Source organism: Pleuronectes platessa, chromosome 10 (genome assembly GCF_947347685.1).
Source record: "Pleuronectes platessa chromosome 10, fPlePla1.1, whole genome shotgun sequence".
NCBI lineage: Eukaryota > Metazoa > Chordata > Actinopteri > Pleuronectiformes > Pleuronectidae > Pleuronectes > Pleuronectes platessa.
Window position 1 is genome coordinate 4,502,874 of NC_070635.1, and position 18,243 is coordinate 4,521,116.

The 18,243-nt window shown below is 39.8% G+C and overlaps 1 protein-coding gene across 1 annotated transcript; it reads right to left on the minus strand.

The window, feature by feature from the left end:
- Positions 1–5,985: 5,985 nt before the first annotated feature.
- On the minus strand, positions 5,986–8,068 carry LOC128449189 (sialic acid-binding Ig-like lectin 14). Its single transcript, XM_053432243.1, has 3 exons — positions 7,684–8,068; positions 6,939–7,346; positions 5,986–6,314 (listed from the first exon to the last, which is right to left on the minus strand). The coding sequence occupies exons 1-3, from the start codon at positions 7,742–7,744 to the stop codon at positions 5,986–5,988; spliced, it is 798 nt and encodes a 265-aa protein (XP_053288218.1). The 5' UTR covers positions 7,745–8,068.
- Positions 8,069–18,243: the final 10,175 nt, after the last annotated feature.

Sequence of the window (18,243 nt, forward strand, 5' to 3'; positions counted from 1 at the left end):
TCTGGAGTGAACTCAGTCTCCCAGAGTGCCACATGTTCCCTTTGTCTTAAGACAGTCAAGGAACTCAGTCTCCCAGAGGATGTAACAGGATGCTGCATGTCCTGGGATTTGGGCAATATCACACAAAGGTGTCAAGAACCTGGGGGGTCACTCCTATTGGTCACTCTGGTCCAAGACCTGTGAGGTCACCGGGGCCAATATAAGGAGAGGTCTGCCTAAAATCTCTCTCTTTCTCCAATCCTCCCGAGGGCGGAAGGCTGCTAAAGCCTCTCTTCTCTCATCCCTCCAAGGACGGAAGGCTGCTACAGCCTCTCTCTCCTACATCGCCAAGGGGGGGGGGCCTGGCTGATCCAGCTTCCTTCTCTATCCAACCCACAACCGGAGGTCAGAGGTGCAGCTCCCAGCTCACCCCTCTCAAGGAAATCTCCTCGCCCTTCAAGCTCTACAAAACTCCTCGTAGCGACGCGATGTCCTGCAGGAAAACTTCAACCAGCATCTGAGCACACGGCTCGACAGAATCGCGAATGCAGAACTCTACGACCACCAACCCAGGAGACGTCACAGAACTACAACTGGACTGCAACTTCTTTTCCCCTTTCCCTCGGACTGGTAACATAATCTGGGCTTAATAATTATACTACGCTAAGCAAGACTGTTTATTTGATCGGTGTGTGTTTATAAGTTTGATATGTGTTGTGATATTGTGGCAACAAGTTATTTGAAAGTAATTGTTAGTTAGGCCCTTCATAGGCCTCCTTTGTAGGTCTCTCTGACTCTTGCATTATCTGATTAACATCTCCACAGACACACGCATAGTCTCCACCTAATTAAACCTACCCCCATAAAGCAACCTCAGAAGAAGGGGGGGGGCTCTTATCTTAGGGACCATTTTTAAAGCATGCTAATTTACATTCACACACACACACTCACACACCTCCTTGTTAGTTAGTTTGATTGTTTAGTAATTTGTGTTTTTATACTTTATTATGTTCATAATAAATGTTCTTCTTTCACAAATGTTCTGTCATTAATATTGCATAAGTGAATCTTTCCAACTGTTACACTGTTAAGAACTCCATAAACCTTCATTGTTCATTATATAATCTTTAATGGTAAAATATTGAGATTTCTAATTGAACTAGATCTAAATGAGACTGATCTTAATCAATAAATTGGCTATCTTTTCCCTTCTATGAAGGGTGGTGCCACGCGAGAACTTTAACCAATTAAAGTTATGATTTAATATTAATATTTTAAATATTAATGTTTTACATTTTATTTTGATAACCAAATTTATTGAGTGCCTAAAGGCACACCATTCTATGGTAACACTTTTTACGTACTATTGCACAACACTACACACAATGTTCAGTTGTTGCACACACTTCTCAAGTAAAATCTCCAAGCATCAACCTACAACACATAAATACTAAAATCTCTAAACATTCAGGTCTGTTGAGCCTCTGTGTTGTTTGATGAACAATGGAGAACTTGGAAGATATCGACAACCAGAGAAAGAGAGGGGTAAGAGTGAGAGGAGGAGGAGGAGGAGGTAGAGGAGGAAGAGGTGATGCCTAATTCATTTTCACCTCATTTACACAGCCGAACAGGAAACTGAAACTGTAGATATGGTTCGTGAGAACAACTCTATCACACTCAGACAGATAAAAACTAGGATCCTGGCTGACCATGCTACATTTAGAAACGTCCAGACCCTCAGCCTCTCTACATTGGACCGTATTCTTCATGGAAATGCCATGTGGATGAAACAAGTGTTCAGGGTCCCATTAGAACGGAACACAGGCATCAAGGAGTTACGGTGAGAGTTTGTGCTTGTAAGTACCAACATTCAGCACTGACACATGCATGTATTGTATCTGTAATCCAATATTGTTCCTTTTCTACAGTGTCTCACTGTAGCCCACTGTGTTGACCTCTCTGTGTCCATACTGTAACTTGCATTCTCATGCTGATCCAGGAGCATGACACAGCTCATGTGTTGTACCAGTACATCTTTATTGATGAGGTGGGATTCAACCTGGTGAAGAGGAGGTGACGGGGCAGAAACGTCATTGGCCAGCGGGCCATTGTTGAGGTCCCCGGCCAGCGTGGTGGGAACATCACAATGTGTGCTGCAATGAATCCCCATGGGGTCTTGCACCGTCATGCCCACCTAGAGGCCGATAACGCTGCCCGTCTCCTCGTCTTCCTGGATGGCCTGCATGACCTACTGGTACCACCTGACCAGACAGATGATCCACACTGTGTTTTTCCATTCTATACCTTCCACCTTATTCTCCTTTCCTGAATCCCATTGAGGAAATTTGTGAACAGTTAAGAGATTTTATGGCAAAGAGTCATCTTGCAAAGGGAGTGTCAGGTTTTGCATTTTGTGTGTGAGGTTTTTAGTTGTCTGTGTGCAGTTTTGAGAAAGCCGTTATTGTTTTGAAAAACGTGCGTTAACAATTGTGAAAAACTGTAAGAAGACATTTAGAAACATTACACCTCAGTCACATGCAGGCACGTGCATAGACATTTTGGGCGGCAGGTGCTCAAACCAAAAAAAAGGGCACCCATTGCCAAAATTATTTAGGAAATTAAAAATAATAATAATAAATAAATAGTAGAACAGTAAAACTGCCTTTAAATTCTCTGCCTGTCTGTCTGTCTGTCTGTCTGTCTGTCTGTCAGTATCTCTCTCCCTGTCTCTAGTGAGCGCCGTCGAGCATGTCGGGGCGAAATCTGTGCACGTGCCTGCTCACATGCATGTGTTCTTTTTCAAGACGTAATTTAAGGTTTAAATGGTCCGTTGATAGAAATGCATCACAAAATAATGTGCTTTCTTGACGCAATGCATTTTGTGTGTACATGCATGTTCCCGAAACTCTTTCACACTGTGACATGTTCACAAATCCAACAATAATGTCAATAAACTTAAAGTTCATCATTTGTTCCAACATATTTCATTTTATTTTGAGCAACAGGATATTTACATTTCATGTGTGTGGGTTTGGATTAAGTTCACAACACTGGAAAGCACAAAAAAAAACATTCAGCAGTGATTCTCAGCATTTCTTATCTAACTGCATTTCATTTATGTATATATATATTATATAAAAAGTTATTAATACAATCATTTTACATTTTAAGTTGCAAAATAAGGATTTTAACAGTTTTAAATGTTGATATATTATATTTAAGCTCAGTAATGTAACTTCTGTGCCTTCTTGCTAACTAGTTTTAAAATACTCCAAATGGCAACACGATTTAACACATGAACTCTTCAGACTCTCTGTGATGACTTATTGTGAATATAAACTTCCTCAGGCCCGAGGTAGCTGTAAAAAGCAGGACGAGAACATCTCGGGTCAAATCTTGACGTTAGAGTAAAGACTCTCATCTTGGTGTGAGCTGCTGGAGTCTCTGTTGGTCGTCTGACGTCGGGGCGTCGCTGTGAATCTCACCTGTGGAAAGTTCAGCTCCACTTCACCTTCACTGGTGTGGTCGTCAAGTAGAGTTGGAGATGTTGGTGCACGTGCAGCTGCATCACTAACGTCATCATAGTCCTGCAGGCTCTCTGGTTCATTCTAGGATGAGAGCGGAGGTAGTTTATAGATTATTTGAGTGACACTCTCTGGATGTAAGTCACAATAAAGTTCATACAAGACTCACATCTGATTCTTTTAGGACTTACAGACATTTTTCTTGATTTAATTGTTTTGTTTGTTGCACAGAATAAATGGGTGAAGGGGAGGTTTCATCTCCTGATGAGTTTTGTTTCCTCTAACCACATGATTATCCAGCAGCAACTGAATCTCTTCATTCATGATCTAAAATGGATGCTGTACAGGTTGTCTTTTATATAATGGTCCCAGTATACTGAGATATAAGTGCACTGATAGACAGCTACTGACAGGGCAAACAGTGAGGGCAGGATACGGAAGAACAAGGAGGGAAAAGCAACAGCTTGAACAGTAAAAGACACATCTGCCTGTAGAGCCAGATTAATACTGATGATAGAAGATGGAAGGCAGTAGCTCTACATGGTCAATTTGAGGGGTTGTAAATATCCTGACAGATTATTATATATCATTTTAAAATCTAAAGTGCACATGTTGTTTTGTTTCAGATCCTTGGATCTTGTGTTCTTAACATAAAATTAACAAAACATTCTGGGACTTTAGAGGCTTTGTAATATCACCATTAAAACATATTTGATTACATATTATTGAAATTATGACATCATTTAGAGTATTTACAAGAATTAGTAGTTTTAAAGCTGTAACAGGTCAGAAGTGATGAAGCAGAGTCTTAAATATCCTGAATCTTATAACTGTACTCTCCATAATCACTGTTTGCTATGATTTCCAATATACAAATAGTCAATTAGAAAAATCGATTTTTAAGTTTAAACAAATGTGTCATTACCGAAAAACCAGAAGTGGATTTGATGTTTGTTGTCCCTTGTTGAACAGATTTCCTCCAGTATCTGAAAACATATAGGGACATGATGTGGTAAAACAAGGCAGACCATCTCTGAAATGTATTTATTGAATTTGATCAAATTCACTTCTTATTCATTCACCTTAAATTTACAACAATTACACTGATAATCATCAGGAGAAGTAGAGCAACAATGAGGAACCTCAGGTTCTCCAGATAGTCTCCTGTGGTTAGAAGAGAGAGAGCATCATATAGACACTGAGTTGTGAACATGGAGAATTAGTTTCAACTTTATTCCTTGTGCAGATATTTATTTAAGACTGAACTAGAAATACTGTTCTGTAGTTGTTTACTTCCATCAACCAAGATTCACCGGGCCACTGTGACCTTTGACCACTGATATCTAATCACTTCACAGTTTTGAGTTCTCATTGAAAGTTGAGGAATTTCTCTAAAGGCGGTTTTGTAAAATGACTTTCAAGAGGACAAAATACGTGTTTTGTGAGGCCGCTTTTGACCTTGACCTTTGACCTTTGACTGCCAAATCAAATCACTAACTCCTTGAGTCTAATTGTGTGTTTGTTCCCTCAAGGCGTTACGTGGGTATTGCTTTTACAAGGCAAAAGTATGCTTTGTGAATTCACAGTTTTGTGAGGACACAATCTAAACCTTTAACCTCCATATTCTTATAATTTCATTCCTGAATCACACTGAACATTTACATTTTAAGTTTAAAGAAATTCCCTCAAGACCTTCTGGAGATGTCACGTTCACAAACATAGGACGTATGGACAGACAACCAGAAAACATGATCTGATATAAACCTCCCACATGTCTCCTGAGCAATAAAACACACAGTTATAAGGTCTTGAAATTCACTCACGTTCAAACAGATGGACGGGATCAGACAAACTTTGATTTACTTCATTTTGAGCGATGCAGTAGTAGACTCCTGACTGGTTTGAGTACACTGTGTGGTTTTGATGCTTTGACACAACTTCATCCTTTTCCTCTCCCTGACTCTTCCTGTACCATGAGTAGTGTTGGACTGGGGGAAAGCTGTGACTGAAGCAGCTCAGCATCACGGAGCTCCTCCCGTCAAGCTCCTGCTTCTCTGCCGACTCCGTGATGTGTGTGTGTTTTGGAGAAACTAGCCGGGAAATTCAGGAGAAAAGACAACGTCATTTTCTGAACATCATCAAAGATTTCTCTTCCTAGCAAAGGGTTAACCCTAACAGCCACTGATTTTAGGTAAGTGTTCCATTTTTTTACTTATTTCTGATCAGGTTTGCTAAACCTTATTTTGAATGACATCATATTGTGGAGTAATGTTTTCTTCTTTTTGGAACCAGCACGTTTGATCAGTATTTACTTTATACACAGTAATGTAGAATATATCCTCCTTGTTTATCCATTCACCATCACAAGTGCTTTAGTCCAGTTCACATCTACGATAGATAAACACACGTTGCACAGTCATATAATGTGGTTAAGAACAAAGTTTCTTGTTGTAAAAATCAGCCCCTCAGAAATTAAGAAGTTCTACTCACAGCTCACACTCAGAGTCGCCGTCTCCTCTGTGCTCACGTGTCCTTGGAAGAGGACCGTGCAGGTGATGTTGGTTCCGTGATGTTCAGCTGAAGGGGAGAAGGACAGAGTCGAGCTGCGTCTCTTAGCGAACTCAGTCACATTCTCAGTTTTGAAGGCCGTGATGTTTCCTGTGAGGTCAGCGTGGCTCTCTCCTCTTCCTCGCCACCTCCAGGTGAATGCAGGTTCAGATCCAGAGCAGAGACCAGGAGCAGTGCAGGTCAGTGTGGTCGGCCGTCCTTCCGTCAGAGGGGGAATCATCACTGTGGGCCTCTGAATCAGACCTGATGGGAGACCAGTTCATGAATGGAGTCAGATCAGAACGTCATCATTCACTTCATTCACATTTTTTTAAATGGGGCAACAATAGGAATCTGCATCAGCTAAACAACGGCCAAAATTGCTTTATGTCCCACCCATAGACTGTGAATAAAGATGGACGACATGACAGCTCCACTAAAGTGAAGCCAAATTCCCTTGATCACCCTCTGGTGGTTGCCACCTCCATGTTAGTAACTGGGACATGGATCAAAAACTCAAACTTCACCTCAAATGAACTTTTCACAAGAACTGTTTCCGTCACTTCCAGGAGATCATATGACACTGATGTTTGTTAAATTGCAAATTCTTCAGAAAGTTTGTTTCTAATACGTTTTTTGGTGTTAGCCTCTGTAACGGGATGAAACGTCTTAATTGGTCTTACAATCGGTTGAGGCCATATACTGACGGGACTTTGACACCACTCTACATCACAAAATCTCTACTGTGCAAACTTTTACACCAAAAGTGTAACGTGGCATCACACGTATTTTGTACAACGGAAGGAAAATGGGGAAGTGTTGTTCATGTTTATTTGCAGCCTATGGCCCCAAAACACCAAACATGTCATACAGCAGGATGGTTCATACCTTGAACAGAGACAGTTGCTCTTTGGGGGAAATTAAATGAACCTTCACTCGGTGAAGCTTCAACTCTGAGTTGATATGTTCCAGAGTCCGACTCCTTCAGGTCATTGACGATGATGCTGCAGTTTTTCTTGCTCACATCAGACTCCAGCAGTGACACTCGTCCTTTAAACTCCGACTGAACCTGATCGCTGAAGGTGTTACTGTTGAAAATCATGTCTCCATAATCACATCTCTGTTTGGTCGATTCACATTTCAACCAAACTATATGTAAGACTTTGATATCCTCAGGAACAGTGAAGGAGCATGGTATCACGACACAGAGTCCGGCCTCCGCTGTTATTTCTCCTTCAACTAGAGTGATACAGTAATCCGTCAACGGACAACTTTGTTTCCCCAACACTGAAGAACCTGTTAATGCAAACATTAAGAGAAAAACAGGGAGAGAGATTATTTAAACTTTTAAAATATACCAAAAAAAAGAAGAAAGGCTACTTAAAAAAAATAGAACATGTGAATCTGTCAGTTTTACACAGTTTTATATATATATATGAAATGATGTCAGCAAACATGACACAGAGGAATTCCAATAATCAACGTATAATACTTTGGAAAACAAATGTATAGTTGAAATCCTAATCCCAAATTAAAACCTTGTCACTAGCAAATCTTTTTAATAGCAAACTATTTCCACCTATTTTCTTCATAACCATAAAGTTGGCATATAAGTAAAATAAAAAGTGAATACCTGTCTCAGCATCACTGACTCTCACAGAGAAAAGCAGAGTCGCCCAGATGAGAACAAACATCTCTTCTTCTTCTTCTTCCTCCAACGAACCTGACACAGAACATAAAGTAACGGAACCAGAGGACAGTCTACCATCGAAATCATCGTCTTAATAAAGGATGCTGCACGTTTGGATTTTCCTTGAGTCGCTCTTTTAGGAGAACAAGCAGCAGCTCTGAATCGATTTACATCTCACACCTTCCCTTCACCAGGAATGTAGCAAAGATGGTTACATAAGCCTTTACAGTTCAGAACATTATATATGTCAAGCATTAGTTAAATGTTGTATTTTACCTTTCTCTCTCCCTCTCTCTCTGTTTCTGCTCTGAAGTGACTTCTGCTCTTGTTGCTTTTCTGTCTACTCCCCAATTATCACACTCAACCGTTTAAGGAAGTCACTGCTGAGAAATGTTTTTCCTGTGCACATCGACAGGCTTTTACACACTGTGATGTGTAAGAGGCTGGAACACCATATTTGTCTTTGTGTATTTTAATAGGAGCTTTCTGCAGAAAGGATCAACAAAGAGAGTCACAGGGATCTCAGTGAAGATGGAGAACAGTCAAATGCAAGGATCTTATATAGAAGAACTAAGGCCGTTTGTCCGAGCCAGTTCAGACTGGTTCTGTAGGACAAGATTGAGACAGGAATTAGTTTTCTCAGTTGTTAACACACAAAAAGCGAATATTCGGCACAATTTGCACAACCTTCACTTCATGTACCAATCGCTCGACCCAGTTTGGCACTACTTCACACTCCCTTATCTGCATTAGACTCTGACTTCCTTCATTACACACTGATGTCAATTACACATCACCTTGTTGTCAAAACACTACTGTTGGGACATGGTTTTTGTGCAAACCACAGGCCTCCCTTCAGTCAAACTGGAAACAGGCAAGCCGCATGTTCTGGAGTGAACTCAGTCTCCCAGAGTGCCACATGTTCCCTTTGTCTTAAGACAGTCAAGGAACTCAGTCTCCCAGAGGATGTAACAGGATGCTGCATGTCCTGGGATTTGGGCAATATCACACAAAGGTGTCAAGAACCTGGGGGGTCACTCCTATTGGTCACTCTGGTCCAAGACCTTAGAGGTCACCGGGGCCAATATAAGGAGAGGTCTGCCTAAAATCTCTCTCTTTCTCCAATCCTCCCGAGGGCGGAAGGCTGCTAAAGCCTCTCTTCTCTCATCCCTCCAAGGACGGAAGGCTGCTACAGCCTCTCTCTCCTACATCGCCAAGGGGGGGGGGCCTGGCTGATCCAGCTTCCTTCTCTATCCAACCCACAACCGGAGGTCAGAGGTGCAGCTCCCAGCTCACCCCTCTCAAGGAAATCTCCTCGCCCTTCAAGCTCTACAAAACTCCTCGTAGCGACGCGATGTCCTGCAGGAAAACTTCAACCAGCATCTGAGCACACGGCTCGACAGAATCGCGAATGCAGAACTCTACGACCACCAACCCAGGAGACGTCACAGAACTACAACTGGACTGCAACTTCTTTTCCCCTTTCCCTCGGACTGGTAACATAATCTGGGCTTAATAATTATACTACGCTAAGCAAGACTGTTTATTTGATCGGTGTGTGTTTATAAGTTTGATATGTGTTGTGATATTGTGGCAACAAGTTATTTGAAAGTAATTGTTAGTTAGGCCCTTCATAGGCCTCCTTTGTAGGTCTCTCTGACTCTTGCATTATCTGATTAACATCTCCACAGACACACGCATAGTCTCCACCTAATTAAACCTACCCCCATAAAGCAACCTCAGAAGAAGGGGGGGGGCTCTTATCTTAGGGACCATTTTTAAAGCATGCTAATTTACATTCACACACACACACTCACACACCTCCTTGTTAGTTAGTTTGATTGTTTAGTAATTTGTGTTTTTATACTTTATTATGTTCATAATAAATGTTCTTCTTTCACAAATGTTCTGTCATTAATATTGCATAAGTGAATCTTGCCAACTGTTACACTGTTAAGAACTCCATAAACCTTCATTGTTCATTATATAATCTTTAATGGTAAAATATTGAGATTTCTAATTGAACTAGATCTAAATGAGACTGATCTTAATCAATAAATTGGCTATCTTTTCCCTTCTATGAAGGGTGGTGCCACGCGAGAACTTTAACCAATTAAAGTTATGATTTAATATTAATATTTTAAATATTAATGTTTTACATTTTATTTTGATAACCAAATTTATTGAGTGCCTAAAGGCACACCATTCTATGGTAACACTTTTTACGTACTATTGCACAACACTACACACAATGTTCAGTTGTTGCACACACTTCTCAAGTAAAATCTCCAAGCATCAACCTACAACACATAAATACTAAAATCTCTAAACATTCAGGTCTGTTGAGCCTCTGTGTTGTTTGATGAACAATGGAGAACTTGGAAGATATCGACAACCAGAGAAAGAGAGGGGTAAGAGTGAGAGGAGGAGGAGGAGGAAGAGGTGATGCCTAATTCATTTTCACCTCATTTACACAGCCGAACAGGAAACTGAAACTGTAGATATGGTTCGTGAGAACAACTCTATCACACTCAGACAGATAAAAACTAGGATCCTGGCTGACCATGCTACATTTAGAAACGTCCAGACCCTCAGCCTCTCTACATTGGAGCGTATTCTTCATAGAAATGCCATGTGGATGAAACAAGTGTTCAGGGTCCCATTAGAACGGAACACAGGCATCAAGGAGTTATGGTGAGAGTTTGTGCTTGTAAGTACCAACATTCAGCACTGACACATGCATGTATTGTACCTGTAATCCAATATTGTTCCTTTTCTACAGTGTCTCACTGTAGCCCACTGTGTTGACCGCTCTGTGTCCATACTGTAACTTGCATTCTCATGCTGATCCAGGAGCATGACACAGCTCATGTGTTGTACCAGTACATCTTTATTGATGAGGTGGGATTCAACCTGGTGAAGAGGAGGTGACGGGGCAGAAACGTCATTGGCCAGCGGGCCATTGTTGAGGTCCCCGGCCAGCGTGGTGGGAACATCACAATGTGTGCTGCAATGAATCCCCATGGGGTCTTGCACCGTCATGCCCACCTAGGGGCCTATATCGCTGGCCTGCATGACCTACTGGTACCACCTGACCAGACAGATGATCCACACTGTGTTTTTCCATTCTATACCTTCCACCTTATTCTCCTTTCCTGAATCCCATTGAGGAAATTTGTGAACAGGTAAGAGATTTGATGGCAAAGAGTCATCTTGCAAAGGAAGTGTCAGGTTTTGCATTTTGTGTGTGAGGTTTTTAGTTGTCTGTGTGCAGTTTTGAGAAAGCCGTTATTGTTTTGAAAAACGTGTGTTAACAATTGTGAAAAACTGTAAGAAGACATTTAGAAACATTACACCTCAGTCACATGCAGGCACGTGCATAGACATTTTGGGCGGCAGGTGCTCAAACCAAAAAAAAGGGCACCCATTGCCAAAATTATTTATGAAATTAAAAATAATAATAATAAATAAATAGTAGAACAGTAAAACTGCCTTTAAATTCTCTGCCTGTCTGCCTGTCTGCCTGTCTGTCTGTCTGTCTGTCAGTATCTCTCTCCCTGTCTCTAGTGAGCGCCGCCGAGCGTGTCGGGGCGAAATTTGTGCACGTGCCTGCTCACATGCATGTGTTCTTTTTCAAGACGTAATTTAAGGTTTAAATGGTCCGTTGATAGAAATGCATCACAAAATAATGTGCTTTCCTGACGCAATGCATTTTGTGTGTACATGCATGTTCCTGAAACTCTTTCACACTGTGACATGTTCACAAATCCCACAATAATGTCAATAAACTTAAAGTTCATCATTTGTTCCAACATATTTCATTTTATTTTGAGCAACAGGATATTTACATTTCATGTGTGTGGGTTTGGATTAAGTTCACAACACTGGAAAGCACAAAAAAAACATTCAGCAGTGATTCTCAGCATTTCTTATCTAACTGCATTTCATTTATATATATATAGATTATATAAAAAGTTATTAATACAATAATTTTACATTTTAAGTTGCAAAATAAGGATTTTAACCGTTTACCCCTCACATTTAGCTTTGTTCACTATTTTCTCCAGAACCTTTAATTAACAGTTTTAAATATTGATATATTATATTTTAGCTCAGTAATGTAACTTCTGTGCCTTCTTGCTAACTAGTTTTAAAATACTCCAAATGGCAACACGATTTAACACATGAACTCTTCAGACTCTCTGTGATGACTTATTGTGAATATAAACTTCCTCAGGCCCGAGGTAGCTGTAAAAAGCAGGACGAGAACATCTCGGGTCAAATCCTGACGTCAGAGTATTAACTCTCATCTTGGTGTGAGCTGCTGGAGTCTCTGTTGGTCGTCTGACGTCGGGGTGTCGCTGTGAATCTCACCTGTGGAAAGTTCAGCTCCACTTCACCTTCACTGGTGTGGTCGTCAAGTAGATTTGGAGATGTTGGTGCACGTGCAGCTGCATCACCAATGTCATCATAGTCCTGCAGGCTCTCTGGTTCCTTCTAGGATGAGAGTGGAGGTAGTTTATAGATTATTTGTGTGACACTCTCTGGATGTAAGTCACAAAAAAGTTCATACAAGACTCACATCTGATTCTTTTAGGACTTGAAGACATTTTTCTTGATTTAATTGTTTTGCTTGTTGCACAGAATAAATGGGTGAAGGGGAGGTTTCATCTCCTGATGAGTTTTGTTTCCTCTAACCACATGATTATCAAGCAGCAACTGAATCTCTTCATTCAGGCTCTAAAATGGATGCTGTACAGATTGTCTTTTAACCACTGGCCCCTGTATACTGAGATATAAGTGTACTGATAGACAGGTACTGACAGGGCAAACAGTGAGGGCAGGATATGGAAGAACAAGGAGGGAAAAGCAACAGCTTGAACAGTAAAAGACACATCTGCCTGTAGAGCCAGATTATTACTGATGATAGAAGATGGAAGTCAGTAGCTCTACATGGTCAATTTGAGGGGTTGGAGATATCATGATAGATTATTTATCATTTTAAAATCTAATGTGCACATGTTGTTGTTTTTTTTCAGATCCTTGGATCTTGTGTTCTTAACATAAAATTAACAAAACATTCTGGGACTTTGGAGGCTTTGTAATATCACCATTCAAACATATTTGATTACTTATTATTGAAATTATGACATCATTTAGAGTATTTAGAAGAATTAGTAGTTTTACAGCTGTAACAGGTCAGAAGTGATGAAGCAGAGGCTTAAATATCCTGAATCTTATACCTGTACTCTCCATAATCACTGTTTGCTATGATTTCCAATATACAAATAATCAATTAGAAATAGATTTTTAAGTTTAAACAAATGTGTCATTACCGAAAAACCAGAAGGGGATTTGATGTTTGTTGTCCCTTGTTGAACAGATTTCCTCCAGTATCTGAAAACATAGAGGGACATGATGTGGTATAACAAGCCAGACCATCTCTGAAATGTATTTATTTAATTTGATCAAATGCACTTCTTATTCATTCACCTTAAATTTACCACAATTACACTGATAATCATCAGGAGAAGTAGAGCAACAATGAGGAACCTCAGGTTCTCTAGATAGTCTCCTGTGGTTAGAAGAGAGAGAGCATCATATAGACTTGTGAACATGGAGAATTAGTTTAAACTTTATTTCTTGTGCAGATATTTATTTAAGACTGAACTAGAAATACTGTTCTGTAGTTGTTTACCTCCATCAACCAAGATTCACCGGGCCACTGTGACCTTTGACCTTTGATATCTAATCACTTCACAGTTTTGAGTTCTCATTGAAAGTTGAGGAATTTCTCTAAAGGCGGTTTTGTAAAATTACTTTCAAGAGGACAAGATACGTGTTTTGTGAGGCCACTGTGACCTTGACCTTTGACCTTTGACTGCCAAATCAAATCACTAACTCCTTGAGTCTAATTGTGTGTTTGTTCCCTCAAGGCGTTACGTGGGTATTGCTTTTACAAGGCAAAAGTATGCTTTGTGAGTTCACAGTTTTGTGAGGACACAATCTTAACCTTTAACCTCCACATTCTTATAATTTCATTCCTGAATCACACTGAACATTTACATTTTAAGTTGAAAGAAATTCCCTCAAGACCTTCTTGAGATGTCACGTTCACAAACATAGGATGTACTGACGGACAAAAAGAAAACATGATCTGATATAAACCTCTCACATGTCTCCTGAGCAATAAAACACACAGTTATAAGGTCTTGAAATTCACTCACGTTCAAACAGATGGACGGGATCAGACAAACTGTGATCTACTTCATTTTGAGCGATGCAGTAGTAGACTCCTGACTGGTTTGAGTACACTGTGTGGTTTTGATGCTCGGACACAAGTTCATCCTTTTCCTCTCCCTGACTCCTCCTGTACCATGAGTAGTGTTGGACTGGGGGAAAGCTGTGACTGAAGCAGCTCAGCATCACGGAGCTCCTCCCGTCAAGCTCCTGCTTCTCTGCCGACTGCGTGATGTGTGTGTGTTTTGGAAAAACTAGCCGGGAAATTCAGGAGAAAAGACAACGTCATTTTCTGAACATCATCAAATATCAAAAATTAATAACACAACAAATCTTTAAAGCCAGACTGAGAAGAATGTGAAACTTTAAATGGGAGGATAAAACAGACTGGCTTCAGATTCACCTGGTGAAACTTCCAATTTTTTTCTCAACAATTTCTCTTTGAAACAAACTACAGCCACTGATTTAATGTTACTGTTCCTTTTTTTTTTTAAATAACGTTTAGCAGGTTTGCTAAACGTTATTTTCATGTTGAAATAGACGTTTTCAGTTCAACGAAATGTTGGATAAGTTTAATGAATGAATTAATTTACACAATAGTTAAAAGAACCCTGTTTTTGACATAGTGGAGTAATGTTTATTCTTTTTAGAACCAGCACGTCTGATCAGTAGTTACTTTATACACAGTAATGTAGAATATATCCTCCTTGTTTATCCATTCACCATCACAAGTGCATCATTCTACTCACATCTGACTTTAACCTCAGCTGCCTGTGACTTTCCACTTCCAATGTCATTGGTGGCTTCACAGCTGTACAGTCCACTGTCAGAGGGACTGGCTGAATTCACGCTGAAGGTCTGGGTCTGAGTCTGTTGGATGATTTCCTCTCTCCCATCAGTGGTCTTCCTCCAGGTGACAGAGCTCACTGGTGGGTTGGACTTGGCAGAACAGCTCAGTGTCAACAACACATTTTCCTTCACATCAAGACCAGGATTGGCTTGAACTGTCACATGGTAGGGACTGTCTGCAGTAATCAAAGATATAGAAAACAGAGAACTGTCAGATTTAACCACTTTCTAATATAATGGTCTTTATAACATAGAATAACCTGCATAATATATGTTTTTATGTTTCATCAGGGTGTAAATCAAGGTAAGTTTGGAGACAGTGGATCAGGGATAACAATAACATGCAAACCTGTGAAAATAGAACATTGCATGAAACCAAAATGTATACTATAAGAAACCGTATAATTACTGGGAGTCACAAGGCTTCATATCAACATAATTATACTTTACTCTGGTGGATGAATTACAGAGATTTAAGTAAAAGTAGAAATTTCGCAGAGCAAAAATACTCCATTACAAGTGTAGGCTCTGAATTCATAATTAAAATAAGCAGCACAGTAGTTTAAAGCGAGAGCAGAGGCTGAGATTTCACACACAAGCTGGAAGCAGATGATCAAAGTATTTGAATTACATAAAAATGATCGGAAACATAATAGTACTTACACAGTACTTGTATGCACACTGGTTGACTCTCATCCCCTCCACCAATGAGGTTTGAGGAGCTGCATCTGTAACAAGCTTCATCTGCTCTTTGTATTGTTAAACTCAGCTCTCGGCTGTTTGTGTTCTTCCACCAAGAGTCAGTTTGTTGGTTTTTGCTGCGGGACCAGGAGTAAGTCGTCGGGGCAGGATTGGCATCGGTGTCACAGGTTAACATGAGAGAACCACCAACTTTCACTTGGTTATCAGAAGAGCCACTGACAGAAATGCTCGTCTTCCTCGGCTTATCTGGAAAAAGGACCCAAGTGAAATGACCTTTATCTCAACAACAGGTGAATCTGAAGCAGAAGATTCTTTCAGGTTAATTCACAACCCAGATAGCACACGGATGTGGGCCACTTCAGGAAATGATCCATCACTTCTGGTCTTCAAGTGGCCCAGGACAAATCTGGACCAAGACACTTGCTATGTGAGTGACGGTCCACTAAGAACGTAATATTGTGAATACTATGCAGAAGATTTTAGTTCAGAATTCAGATTAAAACAATACATGAAGACAAAGTTTGGGGACAAAGCTTTTGAAACAACAGCCCTGAGATTTAAGTACTTACGGTTATAAATTCCTGAGGTGCTGTTGTTTCAATTATCAGAAGTAAAATTAATGAAAAAACTGGATCACTGAAAAAATACATGAGAAGATTTTTCTGCTGCATTGACAAATTTTTTTATGGAAGATTTTTTCTGATTTGTTTGTTTAAAACATAAAGCCGCTGCTGAAACACTCAGAATCTTCTTTAAAGAAGGAACATTATGATTTTATTGTTTTTCTTCCCTCAGTGTCAACAACACATTTTCCTTTACATCAAGACCACGTGAATTACGAGACATTTTTAATTGTTATTAAATGTATCTTCATATTTTGATGTGTTGTTACTATATATGTTATATCGGAAGCACTTTGTAACGTTGTTTTTAGAAGAGCTATTTAAATAAATCAAGTTATGACAACAGGACACTTAAGTCATGTTGAATAGTAGAAGAAAGTCGAAAAATCGCAGTACAAAATACTCCATTACAAGTATAGGCCCTGATTTCATAATTTAAATAAGCAGCACAGTAGTTTATCAGGAGTATTCATTAAGTGGCAGAGTGGCACCACGTAACATTACTGGATCATTTTTATTGATAATTTATAGATTAAATTACTTTATATAGGGTCTGGTAGTTTATTCATATTGTCCAAGCTCTACAGAACTTAATCAAATAGACACATTTACTTTAGGTCATTCATTTCTCAGGTGCTATTGTTTCAACTGTCAGAAGTAATAGTTGATAGAAAAACACATGAGAAAAGCTACTTTTGCATAAACAGATTTTTTAAAGGAAGATTTGGTTTGATCTGTTTGGTTGAAAAAAAAAGCATCAGCTGAAACACTCACATTTCACCACCAACTCCTTCCACTTGCTGTCCTTTGAGCCCTCAGTGTTCTGGGCACAGCAGAAGTACCAGCCAGCGTCGGATGAAGTCACTTTAAACTCGTGGGAGAGAGAGTTGATGGGTCGTGAATTAAGATTATTTTCAGGGATTATTTCAGCCTGATTAGTTGTATTGATCCACATCAAGGTGAGAGTTGACTGTGGGAAACTTTCAACAGTGCAGCTGATGGTGATGGTCTGACCGTCTGTGACCTCAGAACTCATAGACAGTATAGGTTCAGTGGGCGGGTCTGTAGAGAGGAAGCAGAATCTTCTTTAAAGAATGGACATTATGATTTTATTGTTGTTCTTCCCTCTAGTCTGTGTTATATAGGTTTCTTGTCAATGTAAAAGTTCTCTAGAGCAAAAGATCCAACAATCTGTGGTAAAGGGAGCTCCTCTCTTGAAGCTCCTTAACTCCTCTTCATCAGTCCAGCTGATATGAATTATTGTACAAAAGGACAAAGTTGGGGGACAAAGCTTTTGAAACAAGAGCCCTGAGGCTCTGAAACAGCCTGAACGAGGACATACAGCAGACTGAGTCAGGAGGTGAAAACAAACTTTTATCTTTCTTCATTCACTGATTTTACGTAGGTCTAGTTTTCTGTTCGTTTATTTATTCTTTTATGACAGATTTTTGTAGCCAAATTGATTGTGAAACTATGTAGAGTGAAGCTTTTTGTGCCAAACTGCTCTAGAGTCATAACTGATCTTGAAGAGTTCAAACCATCGACTAAAAGTGAAGTCAAAGTGTCTAGATCGCCACCTGGTGCCTGATTGCAGTATAAATCTCACCTCATGAATTTTTGTAAATGGGACATGGACCAAACTAAAAAGTCAAAATACACATCAACTAAAATGATTTCAAAGATGCATTCTGTCGTTTTATCAATGGTTTATGTTCAAATGTCCATTTTTCATGTACGTTAGGTTAATAATTATATTTCCACCCGGAGGAGCCTTGGTTGCTCGGGCAGGAAGGACACATTTGTGTACTGATTGTAATTTTATGTATATTCTGAAACATATTTCCATATTCAGATTTGTATTGTACATACATTTAACGGGACTTCCAGGGTCACTTGTAGAAACATCTGTCGGTGAAAACACAAGTGGAGAAGTCAATTAATCTTTAATGCAAATGTTGGAAAAAAAACACCAACTTTATTTTCAAAATGGAAAAATAAAATCCTTACGTTTTATTAGGGCCAGAAAAACCAACCACGTGACTGTCTGAGCCTCCATCTCATCTGGGACTACAACTGGATTTCTGAAACA

What these genes read in the sequence shown, in the direction of transcription:
- LOC128449189 (XM_053432243.1), bottom strand. Translation starts at nt 7,744, where the DNA reads ATGTTTGTTCTCATCTGGGCGACTCTGCTTTTCTCTGTGAGAGTCAGT. An exon ending in AGTCAGTGATGCTGAGACAG is followed by an intron (nt 7,347 to 7,683) that starts GTATTCACTTTT and finishes TTGCATTAACAG; the next exon opens with GTTCTTCAGTGTTGGGGAAA. An exon ending in AGCAACTGTCTCTGTTCAAG is followed by an intron (nt 6,315 to 6,938) that starts GTATGAACCATC and finishes GTCTCCCATCAG; the next exon opens with GTCTGATTCAGAGGCCCACA.